Raw genomic sequence first — 17762 nt, 5'->3', positions numbered from 1 at the left:
ATGCTGTGGGGGAATCAGCTGGTGTCAGAAATGGTGAAACAGTTGGAGAGTGGAGGTCTGACTTCCACCTCATTAGGTGCTGTTGAGTTGGTTCCGACTCATAGCGACCCTATGCACAACAGAACGAAACACTGCCCGGTCCTGAGTCATCCTTACAATCATTGCTATGCTTGAGCTCACTGTTGCAGCCACTGTCAATCCACCTCACTGAGGGTCTTCCTCTTTTCTGCTGGCCCTGTACTCTGCCAAGCGTGATGTCCTTCTCCAGGGACTGATCCCTCCTGACAACATGTCCAAAGTATGTAAGATGCAGTCTCGCCATCCTCGCCTCTAAGGAGCATTCTGGCTGTACTTTTTCTAAGACAGATTTGTTCATTCTTTTGGCAGTCCATGGCATATACAATATTCTTCGCCAACACCACAATTCAAAGGTGTCAATTCTTCTTTGGTATTCCTCATTCACTGTCCAGCTTTCACATGCATATGATGCAATTGAAAACAACGTGGCTTGGGTCGGGCACACGTTAGTCTTCAGGGTGACATCTTTGCTCTTCAATAAGTTGAAGAGCTCCTTTGCAGTAGATTTACCCAATGCAATGTGTCTTTTGATTTCTTGACTGCTGTTTCCATGGCTGTTGATTGTGGATCCAAGTAAAACGAAATCCTTGACAACTTCAATCTTTTCTCCATTTATCATGATGTTGCTCACTGGTCCAGTTGTGAGGATTTTTGTTTTCTTTATGTTGAGGTGCAATCCATACTGAAGGCTGTGGTCTTTCATCTTCGCCAGTAAGTGCTTCAAGTCCTCTTCACTTTCAGCAAGCAAGGTTGCGTCATCTGCATAACGCAGGCTGTTAATGAGTCTTCCTCCAATCCTGATGCCCTGTTCTTCTTCATATAGTCCAGCTTCTCAGATTATTTGCTCAGGATACAGATTGAATAGATATGGTGGAAGAATACAACCCTGACGCACACCTTTTCTGACTTTAAACCAGTCGGTATCCCCTTGTTCTGTCTGAACAACTGCCTCTTGATCTACGTAAAGGTTCCTCATGAGCACAATTACATGTTCTGGAATTCCCATTGTCCACCTCATAGGAACCAGCTTTGTGCTGATCCTGATTTTTATCCCCCATGAATCTAGATGATTCTTCATGATGCCACGCTACAGACCATAAGGACCAGCAACACCCAAATCCCTTCGATTGTAAGTCAAAGACAGAGTTTCCATATGTGAAAAGCTCCATAAATAGCATCTACCCAGGGGTTAGTAACTACAAAGAGGAAATCATTCCAACTAATAGATGACACACCACAGGAAACATTCTAGGTATAAAATTATTCCTTTCATAGAAGCCTTAGGAATCAGACTCGAACAAGCTCTGTTATGGGCCACATCATTAAAAAAACCAACCCGTTATTTTATGTGTGGGAACGATGGAAATAATTTGATGTGAGGTTTCCTACAATATATTGTCACTACAGCTTCATGTTCAATCCTGGCAAAACAAACTTGTCAGTATAGTACAGAACATGAGTGGTTAGAGTAGAGGTACTTCAACATGCCCTCATCTGTGCTCCATCTACAAAGACAGATGCCAAGCTATCATTGCTGACCCTGACCCTGCACACCTAGTCCACCACCAACTTCTAGTCATTTCACCTCCAAAGTCTCATTGCCTTTCCTGCCCATCTCCAGTGCCACTGTCTCCATATAAATCACACACACCTTATTTCTCCTGGGGGTTGCAGAGTAAAAGGGACTCCCCAAGGTGTAGAGAAGTATTCCTTACCTCTTTGCTCGCTCTTACCTTTATCATATATATCTCTATTCCAGAACATATTTCTATATTTATTTATAAACTAGTCTCCCAGCCTCCAATCTCCATCCTTACTGCCTGTAGGATAGAGCATGTACCTCAATCTGGCCCCACCCATCTCTCCAGCTGCCTCTTATGCATCCCATCTGCACCAGTCAAATGGTGACCCCAGACTCCCAGAAAGAGCCATTCTCTCTCATTTCCATGCCTTTCCATACACTGCTTCTTCCCAAAGTAAACTTTTATAGCTGGCAAGGTGCAGCTTTGATGCCCCCTCTGTTTTAGCCCCTCTCTAAACTTTAGGTACTCTTTCATAGCTGCCATAGTACACTCTTCAAATGTTTGACAGTTTTCTAAGTACCAGAATTATGAAGACATTCCTTCCCCACTAGGCCATGGACAGACCATTAAAAACAAGGATTGGCTAATAAAGACCTATATCCCCTGCGCCAAACATCCTGTAGTTCTCAAATATTTAGTAAATGGATTAGCCACCAGGAATGAAAACAAGGAGGATCGAAGAAAGTTATTGCTTTCATTATAAAAGAATATCAATCAGTAACATTCCACTGAGTCCTTAAAATAGAGCCCAACAACTACTTCTTATACACCTACAGAGTCCATGTTGCTCTACATAATTTTTCAATAATTTACTTCTCAAAGCTGTTCTAGAAATATTTATAGAATGAATATCAATAGCCTGATGGAATACAGTAGTTAATGGCCAAAGTTGAATTAGTTAATGTTCTTACTTGATTAAAGTAAGAGCTGGTGGTACAGCAGTTAAGTGTTTGGCTGCTAAGTCAAAGGCTGGCAGTTCAAACCCACCCAGTAGCTCCATCAGAGAAAGACCTGGCAATCTACTCCTGTAAAGATTACAGCCTAGAAAACCCTATGGGACAATTCTACTCTGTCACATGGGGTCACTATGAGTTGCAATCAACTCGATGGCACCTAACAACAACTTGATCCAAAGTTTGAATTTCTTTGTAATCTGTCTTTCTTTCCATCACGAGTTACAACTCCTGCCTTATACTATATCAACATCAAACAATTTAACCATTCCTATCTACAATTTTTTTTTTTAATCTACAATTAGGTCTTTAAGTTACATCAAACTTGCTTTTTGAAGGCAGCCAAAAGCTTACCTGAGCCGAGATGCCAACAAGGAGCAGCCACTTCTGGTACTTGTCTGTCTGGTAGTGGATCATCAGGCACCCCACCAGACTGGCATGTTGATCAAACATCTTCATGGGCTGGGAGTCATCTTCCATGTTCAGTGGTAGACTGTGGTCTCAGTCACCACAGCAAGAGCGTTCGAAAGAGATCTGTTTTCAGAAAATCACCTCTTCTACCATAATATGAGCCTTCATTTTACTCTTCACCTCAATATTAAAAATTCGAAGGGTCTTCCCAGCTAGTATTTGATGTGATGGAAATTAGAGAAAAATAAATTGAAAATATGAAAAACAAATTCTTACACTCTTAATTCTTAATCTTTTTAATATAACTTTAAGTTGTACTACTTAAAGTTAACTTGACTAAGAGAGAAAAAGCTTGAGTAGTAATTAACCATACTTTCAAGTCTAAATATGGAGAAGAGCCTCAAATATTGAGAACATTCAATTCTTCTTCAAAAGAACATGAAAGTGTGTGAATATTTATAGAACGTATTAATAACAATCAGAAATTAGTTCTACTGAAGCAACTATCAAGAGAATCAATTTTAGATAGGTTATTCCAATTTTAAAATGCTTTTCTGGAAAAATCAGCAAAAACATAAAATACTCTGTTTGGTGTCTCCAACTTTCAGTAAAGACCATTTGAAAAAAAACTTCTCCATATAACAGGATGAAATAATCAATCAAAAAGAACTAAACCACTTGCTGTGAAACTGATTCAGACTCATGGTGACTCCATGTGTATCAGAGCCCACAGGATTTTCAATGGCTGTGATTTTTTAGAAGTAGATTGATGGGCCTTTCTTCCGAAGTGTCCCTGGATATATCTGAACCAACAACCTTTTGGACAGTAGCTGAGCACTTAACCATTGGTTCCATATAATAGGGTTATTTTGTCTTAAATTCTAGACCAGTGCTGTCAAACAGAACTTTCTGCAATGTTGAAAGTATTTTTTATTTGCATTGTCCATTACAGTAGCCTCTAATTACACATGGCTATTAAGTACTTGAAATGTACTTAATAGACACATTTCAGGAACTGAATAACTTTTACTTATTAAATTTTAATTAATTTAAACAGCTATATGTGGCAAAAAAAAGAAAAAAAAATTTTTTTTTTTTAATGTGGCAGTGTCCAATAGAACATGCAGTTCTAGACAAAAGCCTTTGCCATCCAACCTCTGGCAAGAGACACAAAATGTTTCCACTTGTGATCAGGAGCTGTCTTCTGATCTTGGTATCACCTGAATAAAAGAATTTTATTTTAAATATATTTATTTAAAAAAATTCACAAACAATTTACAAAGCATTAAAAAGCACAAAATATCCAGGAGTGACTTTAAAAGATACATAAAACTTCTACAGTGAAAAGTATAAAATGTTCCTAAGAAAAATTAAAGACCTAAATAAATGAAAGAGCATATAGCATGTTCATGAATGAAACTCAATAACATGAAGATACCAGTCTTCCACAAACAAATGTATGGATTCAATGCAATCTCAGTCATGATCCCATCGATCTTCTTAACAGATACTGACAAATGGATTCTAAAATTTAAAAGGAAATGGAAATGATCTCTTGAAAAAGTAGAGGATGGAGTCAAGAATAATGCTAAGATGATTCTGGGAATACGGCAGGGTAAAAAGGTCAAGGTTCCAACTCTCCCATACAAGTACACGAAGCAATACAACAAGAAAATGCTGCTTGGCCTTGAGGGACTCTGAATCAGTAAGGAGAATACAGAAGTGAGGAACTGTAGATGGACACAAGTCAATGATGAGTTGCATACAGCAGGAACACTGCTTCTCCCACTATCAGCACATCCCCACCCCAGCCACACAGGCTACTGGCTGCTGTGAATTAGGAAAGCGGCCTCAGTGTGATCTCCCAGCCAACACAATCCCTGCCTTTTTAAGGGGAAGGCTCCATGCTTTTACTCTAAAATCAACAAAGTAGACCTCCCTGGGGATTTGTTCTGAGCCTGGTGGTCTCTTCCTTTCCTGGCAACTGTTGGCTACTACAAACTGCAAGGCTACATAAGTGGTTTCAGAAGACCCCTGCACTGGAGCCTGATTCCACAGCCACACACTGCCTGCCTGGATACAGGGAAAACCTAGTAACTCAGACTCCCACAACCAACAGGACAGATCTCCCTAGGATTTGTTCGGTTCTGTCTGCCACCCCCCACCCTCTGGTCGGCACCGAGAACTACTGACTGTGGCTGCTGTGAGCTAGGAAGCCAGTGCTTTAAGTGGAGTCTGCTCCTCTAGTCAACACACTGCCATTGGGGTTCTTAAATCAAAAAGGCAGCCTTCCTGAGGGTCCATTCAGAGCAGGCGGGCTTTCACCCTCCCAGTAAGTGCTGGCTGCTGAAACTACTATGGTTACAGATGCCCTCCTGCATTGAAGCCTGTGCCCACAGCCAACACACTGCCTTGCCTGTGCACAGGGAAAGCCCTGCAGCTCAGGACCCCAAAATCTCTGCTGCTGGGACTCCGAAATCAACAAGACAGTTCTTGCGAGGTTCATCTGGGGAGTGCCTGTCCCTCTGCCTCCTCACACGGAGGAAAATATGCCTATGCTTTCCCTGATTGCTAACTCAGATATAAGTATGCCCCCAAAGCTCAGGGAAGGAAGCCTTGGGCAAGAGCCTGAGGGCAGCACCCAGGCCCAGAGGGCTTCACTGGGTGTGGACTGTCTGACTGGAAACATGGTGGCAGAAATAGAGCAGGGAAGAGAGCAATAATCAGAGAAAACTTGCCCCTTGCTGTACAGATTAATTAATACACACTACTTATCTCTCCTGAGTGGCTGTGTCCTCTGGTGAACAGATTAATTAGTGCATTTTCTCTGCTGTGTTTGGGAGAAACTGAAAGTTGAAAATAGAGGCCTGGAACATTCAAATCCTAATTAAAACAGAGAGGAGGAAGGAGCTATCACAGAGAGGGAGAGGGAATGGCAAACAAAGCTCCGACTGCCTAAGAGTTTCTTGCATAAAGTAGTGCTAGCAAAAAAAAACACCAAATACTGGACAGAACTGAGAAAGTTAACACTCTCTAAAATTCCAGTGTCTCAACAAAAAACCACAAGACACGCAAAGATAACAGAAACAATGGCCTAGTCAAACAAATGAGATGAAGGCAGGTGAATCACATCTATAAAAGCCTAAATAATGAACAGAATGCAAGAATATAATGCAACAGTATTAAACACACTCAAAGAACTAAAGGAAAACACAAAGATCTAGAAGAAATCAGGAAAATGATGCATGAATAAAAATGAGTATTAAAAAAAAAGATATAGACATTCTGAAAAGAAACCAAACAGAAATACTGGAACTGAAAGATATAATAACTGAAAAGAGAAACAAAATGGAAGGATTTAACAACAGATTTGATTAGGCAAAAAAAATGAATCAGTAAAGTAGAGGATGAGATAGAATTACGGAGGCTGAAGAGCAACAAGGAAGGAGGCTCAAGACTGCTAAGCACAGTTTAATGGAATTATGGGACAACATCAAGAGAGCCAACATACATCACAGGAATGTCAGGAGATGAGAAAGGGACAGAAGAATATTTGAAGAAATAATAGCAAAGAATTTCCCAAATCTGACAAAGGATGTGAGCCTAAAAACCCAAGAAGCTCAATGACCTCCAAACAGGATAAACTTAAAGAGATGCATACCAAGATACATCATAATCAGGCTCTCAAAATGTAAAGATAAAGAGAAAACCCTGAAAGTAGCAACAGAAAAACAGAGTCACATATAAAGGATCCCTGATAAAATGAAGCACTGATTTCTCCTCGGAAACCTTGGTGGCCAGAAGGCAATTAAACAGCATATTTAAATTGCTGAAAAAAAAAAAACAAAAAAAACAAAACCGTCAACCAAGAGTAGTATAAGTGGTGAAACTATCCTTCAAGGTAAAAAGAATTAAAACATTCCCAGATAAACAGAAGTTGAGGAAAATACTACCAGACTGGCTCTACAAAAAAGGCTAATGGTAGTCCTACAGATGGGGGGGGGGGGGGGAAGACACTAGAAGGTAACTCAAGGCCATACACAGAAGGGAAGATCTTCAATAAAGGTAATTACATGGGCAAGTGTAAGGGCTAGTCTTAAAGTATTTTTGCTCGATAATTCTAATTGTTATGTCCTTCATGCTTTATAATGACATATTTACAAAAAAGCAAGTATAAAATTGTTACAGGGCACATGATGTATAAAGATGTAATTTGTGATCACAACAAAATGGGGGGAGGAACGGTATAGGTATAGAGTTTTTCTATGTTACTGGAATTAAGTTGGTATCTATTTACTGTATTTTTCACAAATAACACGCCTACACATACAGCGTGCACAGTGCACCTAGGAAAATAATGTGTGAGGGGGTTGTGCAGCTGGCAAAAAAAAGAAGTATAATACGTGCGTTATTTGCATAAAAATATGGTATTCTAGGATATTATAAATATGTTAAATGTAATATTCATGGTAACCAGTGAGAAAATATCAAAAATTTACACACAAAAGGAAAGGAGAAAAGAAACAAAATGGCTCATTACAAAAAACCAACAAAACACAAAAGTTGGCAGTATTAGAGGAAATAGACAAAGAAGGCTTAAGACACAAAAACACAACAAAATGGCAGAAGTCCTTCCTAATCAGTAATTACAGTGAAGGTAAATAGACTAAACACTCCAACCAAAATGCAAAGATTGGCAGAAAGGATTAAAAAAACAAAACAAAGCAATGATCCAACTATATGCTGTTTACAAAAGACACACCTTAGACCCAAGGAAACGAACACGTTGAAAATGAAAGGATGGAAGAAAATATTCCGTGCAAATAATAACCAAAAGAGCTGGGGTAGCAATTTTAATATCAAAGTACACTTTAAGTCAAAATGTGTTAGAAGAGATAAAGAAGGACATTATGTAATGATAAAAGGGTCAGTTCATCAAGAAGATATAACAATTATAAATACATATGCATCCAACATCTGAGCACCTAAATACATAGAGCAAATACTGATATAAATGAAGATATGGACAGCTCTACAATAATAGTTGGTGATGTCAATACACCATTTTCAATAATTGACAGAATGCCTTGAAAGATGATCAGGAAAATAGAGAAACTGAACGACACTAAAAACCCAGCCAGACCTAACAGACATATATAGAACACTCCACCCAACGGCACAATATACATTCTACTCCAGTGCACATGGATCATTCTCCAAGATAGACCACGTGATAGGTTATAAAGTAAGTCTCAATACATTTAAAAAGACTGTAATAACACAAAGTATTTTCTCTAATGACAATGGAGTGAAATTAGAAATTAATAACAGAAAGAAAACTGGATATATGCAAATATATGGAAACCAAACAACAAACTATTAAACAACCAACTGGTCAAAGAAGAAATCAGAAAGTACTTAGATTCAAATGAAAAGCAAAACACAAGGTAACAAAACTTATGAGATGTAACAAAACTTATGAGATGCAGCAAAAGCAGTCCTCAGAGAGAAATTCATTGCAATAAGCCAACAAAACCAGAAATATATTCTTTTAAAAAATCAATAAAATGGATAAATCTTCAGCCAGACTGACAAAATAAAAAGATGATGCAAACAACCAAAATAATAACCGAAAGTAGAGACATTACAACTGATTCAACAGAAAAGAATTACAACAGAATACTATGAACAACTGTATACCACCAAACTTGATAATTTAGATGAAATGAATAAATTCTTAGAAGCACACAATCTATCTAAACTGACACAAAATGAAATAGAAAATATCAACATACCCAAACAAGTGAAGAGATTGAATGAGTAATCAAAAATCTCCCAACAAAAAAAAGTTCTGAACCAGATGACTTTACTGGAGAATTCTACCAAATATTTCGGGAAGAACTGACACCATCCCTGTTCAAACTTTTCCAAAAGAGAGCTGTGAAAGGAATATGTCCTAACTCATTCTATTAGGCCAGCATTACGTTGATACCAAAGCCAGATGAAGACACCAAAAGAAAAGAAAACAAAACAGCAACAACTACAGGTCAATATCCTTTATGAATATAGATACACAATCTCTCAACAAAATACTAGCAAACAGAATCCAACATAATATTAAAAGAATTATATACCATAACCAAGTGGGATTTATTTCAGGAATGCAATGACAGTTCAAAAGTAGAATATCAATAAACATAACACTTAAATAGAACAAAGGAAAGGAGCGACATGATCATTTCAACGGAGACAGAAAAAACGTTTGCTAAAATCCAGCACACTTTCTTAATAAAAGCACTCCACTCCACAAGACAGGGAAAAGAAAGGAAGTTTCTCAATATGACTAAGGGCATTTATGAAAAACCAACTGCCAACATTATACACAATGGATAAAGATTGATGACTTTCCCTTTAAGATTGAGAACAAAACAAGGATGCTCACTCTCACTACTCCTATTCAACATTGCACTGAAGTCCTAGTCAGAGCAATAAGGCAAGAAAAGATATCCAAATTGTAAAAGAGGAATTAAAATTATCTCTATTTACAGACAACATTATCCTATATATAGAGAGCCCCAAAGGATCCACAAAAATACCTCTAGAGCTAATGGATGAATTCAGCAAAATTGCAAGGTACAAGGTCAACACACCAGTGGTGTCACTATGGTTGGTGTTACCCAGTGGAGTAACTCATAGTGTCACTCTTTCATGGACCTCCTCCTGTACCAGACCATACAGAATCCTCAGTATTGTTTTTTGTATAAATGTTTTATTTTTTCTCCTTCTTTTCCTACAGGGTTGCTATGAGTTGGAATCAACTCAATAGCAATGGGTTTGGGTTTTTTTTCGGTTTTGGTTTCCTTTAATTACTACGTAATTCTCAAAAAAGTTATTGATATACTAATTACCAAGATATCTTAGCTAAAGCACCAGAAAATTTGACAAAGTAAGTGACTATAAAAACATGGGCAGCAAAAAAAACAACAGCATGTGCTTGTAGCTCATGCAGACAAAACCACATGATTTGAAGCATCACTATAATTGGGTAATAATGACAACTCTGACCAGAGTGCATCAGAAGGTTCAAAAAGTAAATTAGTATAGAGTTTTAGTCTTGTAGATATATTGATACATGTAAGCTGGGCTTACAAAAAAATGTTTTTGTTGGAATAACTAACTACAGGGATGTTTTTATAAAAAAAATAAAAGTTTCTCCAGAAGAACTAGATGGTGCCCAGCTATAACCGATGACTGCCCTGACAAGGAACACAACAGAGAATCCCTGATGGGGTAGGAGACCAGTGGGGATGCAGACCTCAAATTCTCGTAAAAAGACCAGATTTAATGGTCTGATTGAGACCTGAAGGGCCCTGGAGGTCATGGTCCCCAGACCTTCTGTTAGCCCAAGACATGAACCATTCCCAAAGCCAACTCTTCAGACAGGGATTGGACTGGAATGTAAGACAGAAAATGATACTGGTGAGGAGTAAGCTTCTTGGCTCAAGTAGAGACATGAGATTATGTGGGCAGCTCCTATCTGGAGGGGAGATGAGAAGGCAGAGGAGGACAGAAGCTGGCTGAATGGACACGGAAATACAGGGTGGAGAGAAGGAGTGTGCTGTCTCATTGGGGGAGAGCAACTAGGAGTATATAGAAAGGTGTATATAAATTTATATATGAGAGACTGACTTGATTTGTAAACTTTCACTTAAAGCACAATAAAATAATAATAATAAATTTCTGCTGAAACACTGCACAAAAATTTTAGAATCACTTTGGTGTGGTCTGAAGCCCTTACACTCCCCTAGTGATACCACTGCAACACACAAAAAGCAACTGGGTTCACACATACCAGCACTGAGAAATCTGAAAAGGAAATTGAGAAAACAATTCCATTTACAATAGCATCTAAAAGAATAAAATACCTGGGAATAAATGTAACCAGGAATGTGAAAGACTTACACAATGAAAATTATTAAAATACCATTGAAAGAGATCAAGACTTACATACATGAAAAGCCACCCTGTGTTTATCGATTAGAAGACTCAATATAGTTAAGATGTCAATACTACCCAAAGTGATCTACAGATTCAATGCAATTCTGATCAAAATTCCATCAATCTTCTTTGCGGAAACGGAAAAAGCAATCCTCAATTTTATACAAAAAGGCAAGAAGCCCTGAATAGCCAAAGCAATTTTGAAGAACAATAAAGTAAGAGGACTCATACAGATTTCAAAGCATACTATACAGCAAGAGTAATCAAAACAGTCTGGTACTGGTGTAACAACAGATACACAGACCAATGGAATAGAGTTGAGGCCAGAAATAAACCATACATCTACAGACAACTGATATTCAACAAGGGTGCTAAATCCATTCGATGGGGAAGGAAGAGTTTCCCTTTACTAAACAGTGCTTGGAAAATTGGATTTCCACATGCAGAAGTACTCTCAAACAAAATTTTGCTGAAGATTATTCAAAAATGGTTTCAATGAAGGACAACAAAGACACAAGGTAATTATGAGCCCAAGAGACAGAAAGGACCACGTAAAACAGTGACGACACCAGCCTGAGACCAGAAGAACTAGATGGTGCCTGGCTACAACCGATGACTGCCCTGACAGGGAACGTAAGAGAACCCCTGAGGGAGCAGGAGAACAGTGGGATGCAGACCCCAAATCCTCGTAAAAAGACCAGACTTAATGGTCTGACTGAGACTAGAAGGACCCCGGAGGTCATGGTCCCCAGACCTTCTGTTAGCCCAAGACAGGAACCATTCCCAAAGCCTACTCTTCAGACAGGGACTGGACTGGGCTATGGGATGGAAGATGCTGCTGGTGATGAGTGGGCTTCTTGGATCAAGTGGATGCATGAGACTATGTTGGCACCTCCTCTCTGGAGGGGAGATGTGAGAGTGGAGCGGGTCAGAAGCTGGCTGAATAGACACAAAAAAAGAGAGTAGAGGGAGGGTGTGTGCTGTCTCATTAGGGGGAGAGTGGTTAGGAGTGTATATAGGGGGAGAGTGGTTAGGAGTGTATATAGGGGGAGAGTGGTTAGGAGTTTATAGAGGGGTGTATATAAGTTTTTGTATGAGAGACTGACTTGATTTGTGAACTTTCACTTAAAGCATAATAAAAAAAAAAAAAAGTTTCAGCAGTACATCCACAGGTAACTACCAAAAATTCAAGCCGGATTCAGAAGAGGACATAGAATGAGGGATATCACTGCTGATGTCAGATGGGTCTTGGCTGAAAGCAGAGAATACCAAAAGGATGTTTACTTGTGTTTTACTGACCATGCAAAGGCATCTGACTGTGTAGATCATAACAAATTATGGATAACGTTTCAAAGAATGGGAATTCCAGAACATTTAATTGTGCTCATGAGGAACTTGTACATAGATCAGGAGGTAGCCATTTGAACAGAACGAGGGGATACTGCATGCTTTAAAATTACGAAAGGTATGCATCACAGTTGTATCCTTTCACCAAACTTATTCAATCTGTATGCTGAACAAATAATCCAAGAAGCTGGACTATATGAAGAACAACACAGCACCAGGATTGGAGGAGGACTCATTAACAACCTGGATATGCCGATGACACAACCTTGCTTGCTGAAAGCAAAGAGGATTTAAAACACTTACTGATGAGGATCAAAGACTACAACCTTCAGTATGGTTTACACCTCAACATAAAGAAAACAAAAATCCTCACAACTGGACCAACTAGCAAAACCATAAATGGAGAAAAGATTGAAGTTGTTTCTAGGACTTCATTTTACTTGGATCCATAATCAATGCCCATGGAAGCAGCAGTCAAGAAATCAATGTTATCGCATTGGGCAAATCTGCTGCAAATAGACCTCTTTAAAGTGTTAAAAAGCAAAGATGGTGCACCTGACCCAGGCCATGGTATTTTCAATTGCCTCACATGCATGCAAAAGCTGGGCAATGAATAAGGAAGACTGAAGAACTGCTGCCTTTGAATTATGGTGTTGGCAAAGAATAGTGAATATACCATGAATTGGCAGAAGAACGAACAAATCCGTTTTGGAAGAGGTACAGCCAGAATGCTCCTTAGAAGCAAGGATGGCAAGACTTCGTCTCACGTACTTTGGACATGTCATCAGGAGGGACCAGTACCTGGAGAAAGACATCAAGCCTGGTAAAGCAGAGGGTCAAAAAAAGGAGGAAGACCCTTGATGAGATGAATTGACACAGTGGTTGCAACAATGGGCTCAAGCATAGCAAAGAGTATGAGGATGGCACAGGATCTGGCAGTGTTTCGTTCTGTTGTACACAGAGTCGCTATGAGTCAGAACTGACTCGACATTACCTAACAACAACATGCAGAAAAATGAATCAAAATCCATGATCACACCATACACAAAAATCAATACAAAATGGATCAAGGATCTAAATGTGAAAGCTAAAACCATAAAATTCTTAGAAGAAAACATAGGGAGGTGGCTGTGAGACCTAGTTTTTAATGACAAAGTATCAGATATTAAACAAAATTCATGAAGAACAAAATACAAAATTGATAAATGGGACCTCCTAAAAATTAAACACTTTTGTTCAACAAAGAACTTTATCAAAAAAGTGAAGAGACAACCTACAATTGGGAGAAAATTTCTGAGGACCATATATTCAACAAGGGTTTAATATCTAAAATACATTAAACAAATAATTTCTTTTACAAGGATCAGTGCAAAACTGGTTCCTATGAGGTGGGGGTTAAAGGTGTCCCAAATGTCCAACTTCTCCAAGCTGTTATACCACTCCATCATCTCTAACATCAACTACTCCCTCCATCTCCCCTCAGTACTCTGTAAAAACAGCTTGGGGGAGGTGTCTAACCTTCTCCATCCCCACAAGGGGGAAGGAGAGCTAAGATCAACAGCCCAAAGAGGATTCTCATGAGGTGGAGGTAAAACACGCCTCCTCTCTCTACCGTCTTCACTAATTCTGACACCAACCGTCCCTCACACAGCACTCTCTACTTCTCTACTGGGTTCGATAATTCATTACAGTAGTCACATTAGTAGTCTCGTTAGGGGTAGAGTGGTTAGGAGTGTATAGAGGGGTGTATATCAGTTTTTGTATGAGGGACTGACTTGATTTGTGAACTTTCACTTAAAGCATAACAAAAACTTAAAAAAAAAAAAAAAAGTTTCAGCAGTACATCCACAGGTAACTACCAAAAATTCAAGCCAGATTCAGAAGAGGACGTAGAACTCAAGACCATTCTCATGATTATGGGGTTTAAAGAAAAAAAGGGAAGTAACAGTTAAAATTTAGGCTCAGGAACACTCAGGATACAGTTCTTCCATCAGGACAGCCTCTTCCCAGCTGTGCTCGCAGGCATGCCTCTCCCTGGCCCTCAGTCACTGCCCAAAGGCACTCAGCTTTCTCTCTCCATGGGCCGGGAAGCCCACTGAGCCATCTCCTGCTGCTGGGTCTTTGCTGCTAGTCTCTTCTTCCTCAGTGGTGGTGGGCTCCTCTCTGCTCTGGAATTGGCTCTCTTTTAAGGCAAAACTATCAAACAGTCCCTCCCAATCACCTGGGTGGGAGTTAAAACCATGGCTAGAAAGGCCACACAAAAGCAATTAATCCACTGCATACATATAAAACTTCTACAGCTTAATAACAAAAAGATAAACAGCCTAATCAGAAAAATGGGCAAAGGACTTGAACTGACATTTCACCAAAGAGGATATCCAAATGGCCAAAAAGCACATGAAAAAATGTTTAATGCCGGTTCCTCGAAAGGTGAAATACAGAATTTCCAAACGATCTAGCAATTCCATTCCTAGGTGTACATGCAAGAGAAATAAAAATATAAGTCCACGCAAAAACTTCTACGCAATTGCTCATAGCAGCATTATTCATTGTTGTTAGGTGCCATTGAGTTGGTTCCGACTCATAAACACTGCCCGGTTCTGCACCATACTCAGAATCATCGGTCACGCTTGAGCCCATTGTTGCAGCCACTGTGTCAATTCATCTCGTTGAGGGTCTTCGTCTTTTTCAAGCATTAATCATTTATAAAAGCATTATTCATAATAGCCAAAAAGTAGAAATGATCCAAATGTCCATCAACTGATGAAAAAAAATGTACAGATTCATACAATGGAATATTATTCAGCAATAAAAAGAAACTAAGTAGTGATAAATGATACAACATGGGAGAGCCTTGGAAACATTTCGCTAAGTGAAAACAGCCAGTCATAAAAGACCACATATTGTATGATTCCGCTTAGAGAATGGAATAAACGGAATAGATAAATCTATAGAGACAGAAGTAGATTATAGTTTGGCTCAGGTGGAAGGAATGGGGGAAATGAGAGCATAATGGATACAAGTTTTCTTCTTGGAGTGAGGAAATGTCCTACACAGACTTTGCAGATGGTTGAACAACCTATGAATATACTAAAACCATTGAATTGTACACTTTAAATGGGTAACTTTTATGGTATGTCTGTTATCTAATGAGGCTATAACAGAAATACCACAAGTGGATTGCTTTAACAAACAAAAATTAATTTTCTCATAGTTTAAGAGGCTAGAAGTCTGAATTCAGGGTGCCGGCTCTAGGGGAAGGCTTTCTCCCTCTATCAACTCTGGAGGAAGGTCCTTGTTTCTTCTGAGCTTTTGCTCCTGGAAAATCTTCACGTGGCTTGGCATGTCTCTTCCCCTTCTCTGCTTCCTTCCCTTGCTTGTTTAATCTCTTTCATATCTCAAAAGAGAGTGATTTAAGACCCACCCTATACTAATCCTATCTCATTAATATAACAAAGACCACCCATTCCCAAATAGGATTATAACCACAGGCATAGAGGTAAGGATTTACAGTACATATTTTGGGGGGACACAATTAAATCCATAACATTCTACCCTTTAAATCAAACAAACAAACAAAAATCCCAGTGCTGTCGAGTCAATTGCGACTCATAGCAACCCTATAGGACAGAGTAGAACCGCCCCATAGAGTTTCCAAGGAGCGGCTGGTGGATTGGAACTGCCGACTCTTTGGTTACCAGCCATAGCACTTAACCACTATGCCACCACGGTTTCCACCCCTTGGAGCCCCCAAATTCATGTCCTTGCCACATGCAAAACGCATTCACCCCGTCACATCACCCCAAATGTCTTAAATCAAGTCCAAAATCTCATTTTCTGAATTATCTAAATCAAATATGGGTGAGACTTTAGGCATATTCCATCCTGGGGTAAAATTCCTCTTTATCTATATACCTGTGAAATTTAGACTACAAGTTATCTGTTTCCAAAGTACAATGGTGGAACAGGCACATGGTAGACATCTGTATCACAAATGAGAGGAATTTGAAGGAAAGAAGGGATAATAGGCACGAGACAAGTCCAAAACCCCAGAACAACTTACATTAGCTCTCAAGGCTTGAAAATAATCCTCTGTTCTTTGGGACCATCTGGGCAATGGTTCCACCTTTTCGGTGTTGGCCATGACCTCTGGATTCTGGGTGAAAGCCCCCTGGCTTCAGCTCTGTTTTCCAGGCCCACTGGCAACTCGGCTCCCTCAGCTTTGGGCGGCCACATTCGCTTAGTCCATCTGAGGGGTAACCCCACCCCCTTGGCCTCATCTGATCCCATTCTTCTCCCTCTGGGCATGGCAATTCCACCCTCTCAGCTTTAGGCAACAGCCCCATGTCCCTGGCACACCTTCATTGCAGCCCCACACTCTGGAACTGATCCAACTCTTTGAAACTAAGGAGGCTATACCCCCACCCTTTGAGATCCAGGAGACCACGGCCCCACCCTTCGAAACTGAGAAGGCCCTGCTTCCCATGCTCCTTCCAACTGTTCTGCTGATCTTCAAACTGCTTCAAGCATGGTTCTTTCCTTTTCTTGGAGTACAACAGATGTAGCTCCTTTGGCCTTTTTCTTGCCTGTAGAATTTCAAGAGGCAGACAGCGTTCTTTCCTTTCGTTCCTTCTGTGTCCCCTTCAGTCTAAGCTGTGGTAGTTGGTTAAATCCACCCATTCACAGGCTTAATCTCTTTAACAAAAGATTGCGAGATTGTGTAGCCACATCCTTGGTAAACATTCTAGGGTATGTTTCCTTAGTTTGTACAACAGAATTTTCCAAATATTTAAGTTTTGTTTTCATTTTGCACAGTTCACTTTTAAGCCCATTTCTTTCCTCTCTCATTTTAATATAAACAGCAAGGAAAAACCAGTCGACCCCTTTAAGATCTTGCTTAAAAAATCTCCTCATCCAGACATCCAAGTTCATCACTTACATGTTCTAACTTTCACGGAACATTTGAACATAATTCAGAGAAGTTCTTTGCCACTGCATAAAAAACATCACCCTTCTTCCATTGTCCGATCACTTGTCCATCATTTTCTTTTAAAGCCTGAAGCACATTTAACATCCACATTTTTAGCAACATTCTGCTGCTGGCACCATATGTATTCTCAAAGAATGTATTCTCATTTCCTTCTGAACCCTCATCGGAATTGCGTTTGACATTCATAATTCGATCAACTCTCTTCAAGGCAGTCTAGGCTTTTACTATTATCCAGAAAACCCAGTGCCGTCGATTACTATTAAAAAAAAAAAAAATTTTTTTTTTTTTTTTTTAGGCACCTTAAAACTCTTACAGCCTCTACCCATGACCCAATTCCAAAGCCACTTCTGAATTTAGTATCTGTTAGAGCAGCACTCCACTCTTCTGGTGCCAGATTCTATC

The 17762-nt window shown here is 39.5% G+C and overlaps 1 protein-coding gene across 1 annotated transcript in view; it reads right to left on the bottom strand.

The window, feature by feature from the left end:
* CLTCL1 (clathrin heavy chain like 1) overlaps nucleotides 1-17762 on the bottom strand; it is a gene marked incomplete at its 5' end in the record, with an annotated part of 165335 nt that overhangs the window by 125494 nt on the left and 22079 nt on the right. The window contains 3 exon segments of the mRNA XM_049865479.1: nucleotides 2969-3099; nucleotides 3102-3138; nucleotides 3140-3237. Of these exon segments, the coding sequence (XP_049721436.1) occupies nucleotides 2969-3099; nucleotides 3102-3138; nucleotides 3140-3237 (266 nt within the window).

The sequence above is a fragment of the Elephas maximus genome, chromosome 22 (genome assembly GCF_024166365.1).
Source record: "Elephas maximus indicus isolate mEleMax1 chromosome 22, mEleMax1 primary haplotype, whole genome shotgun sequence".
NCBI lineage: Eukaryota > Metazoa > Chordata > Mammalia > Proboscidea > Elephantidae > Elephas > Elephas maximus.
The sequence above is the reverse complement of the archived record's forward strand: the minus strand, read 5'-3'. Positions and strand labels throughout refer to the sequence as shown.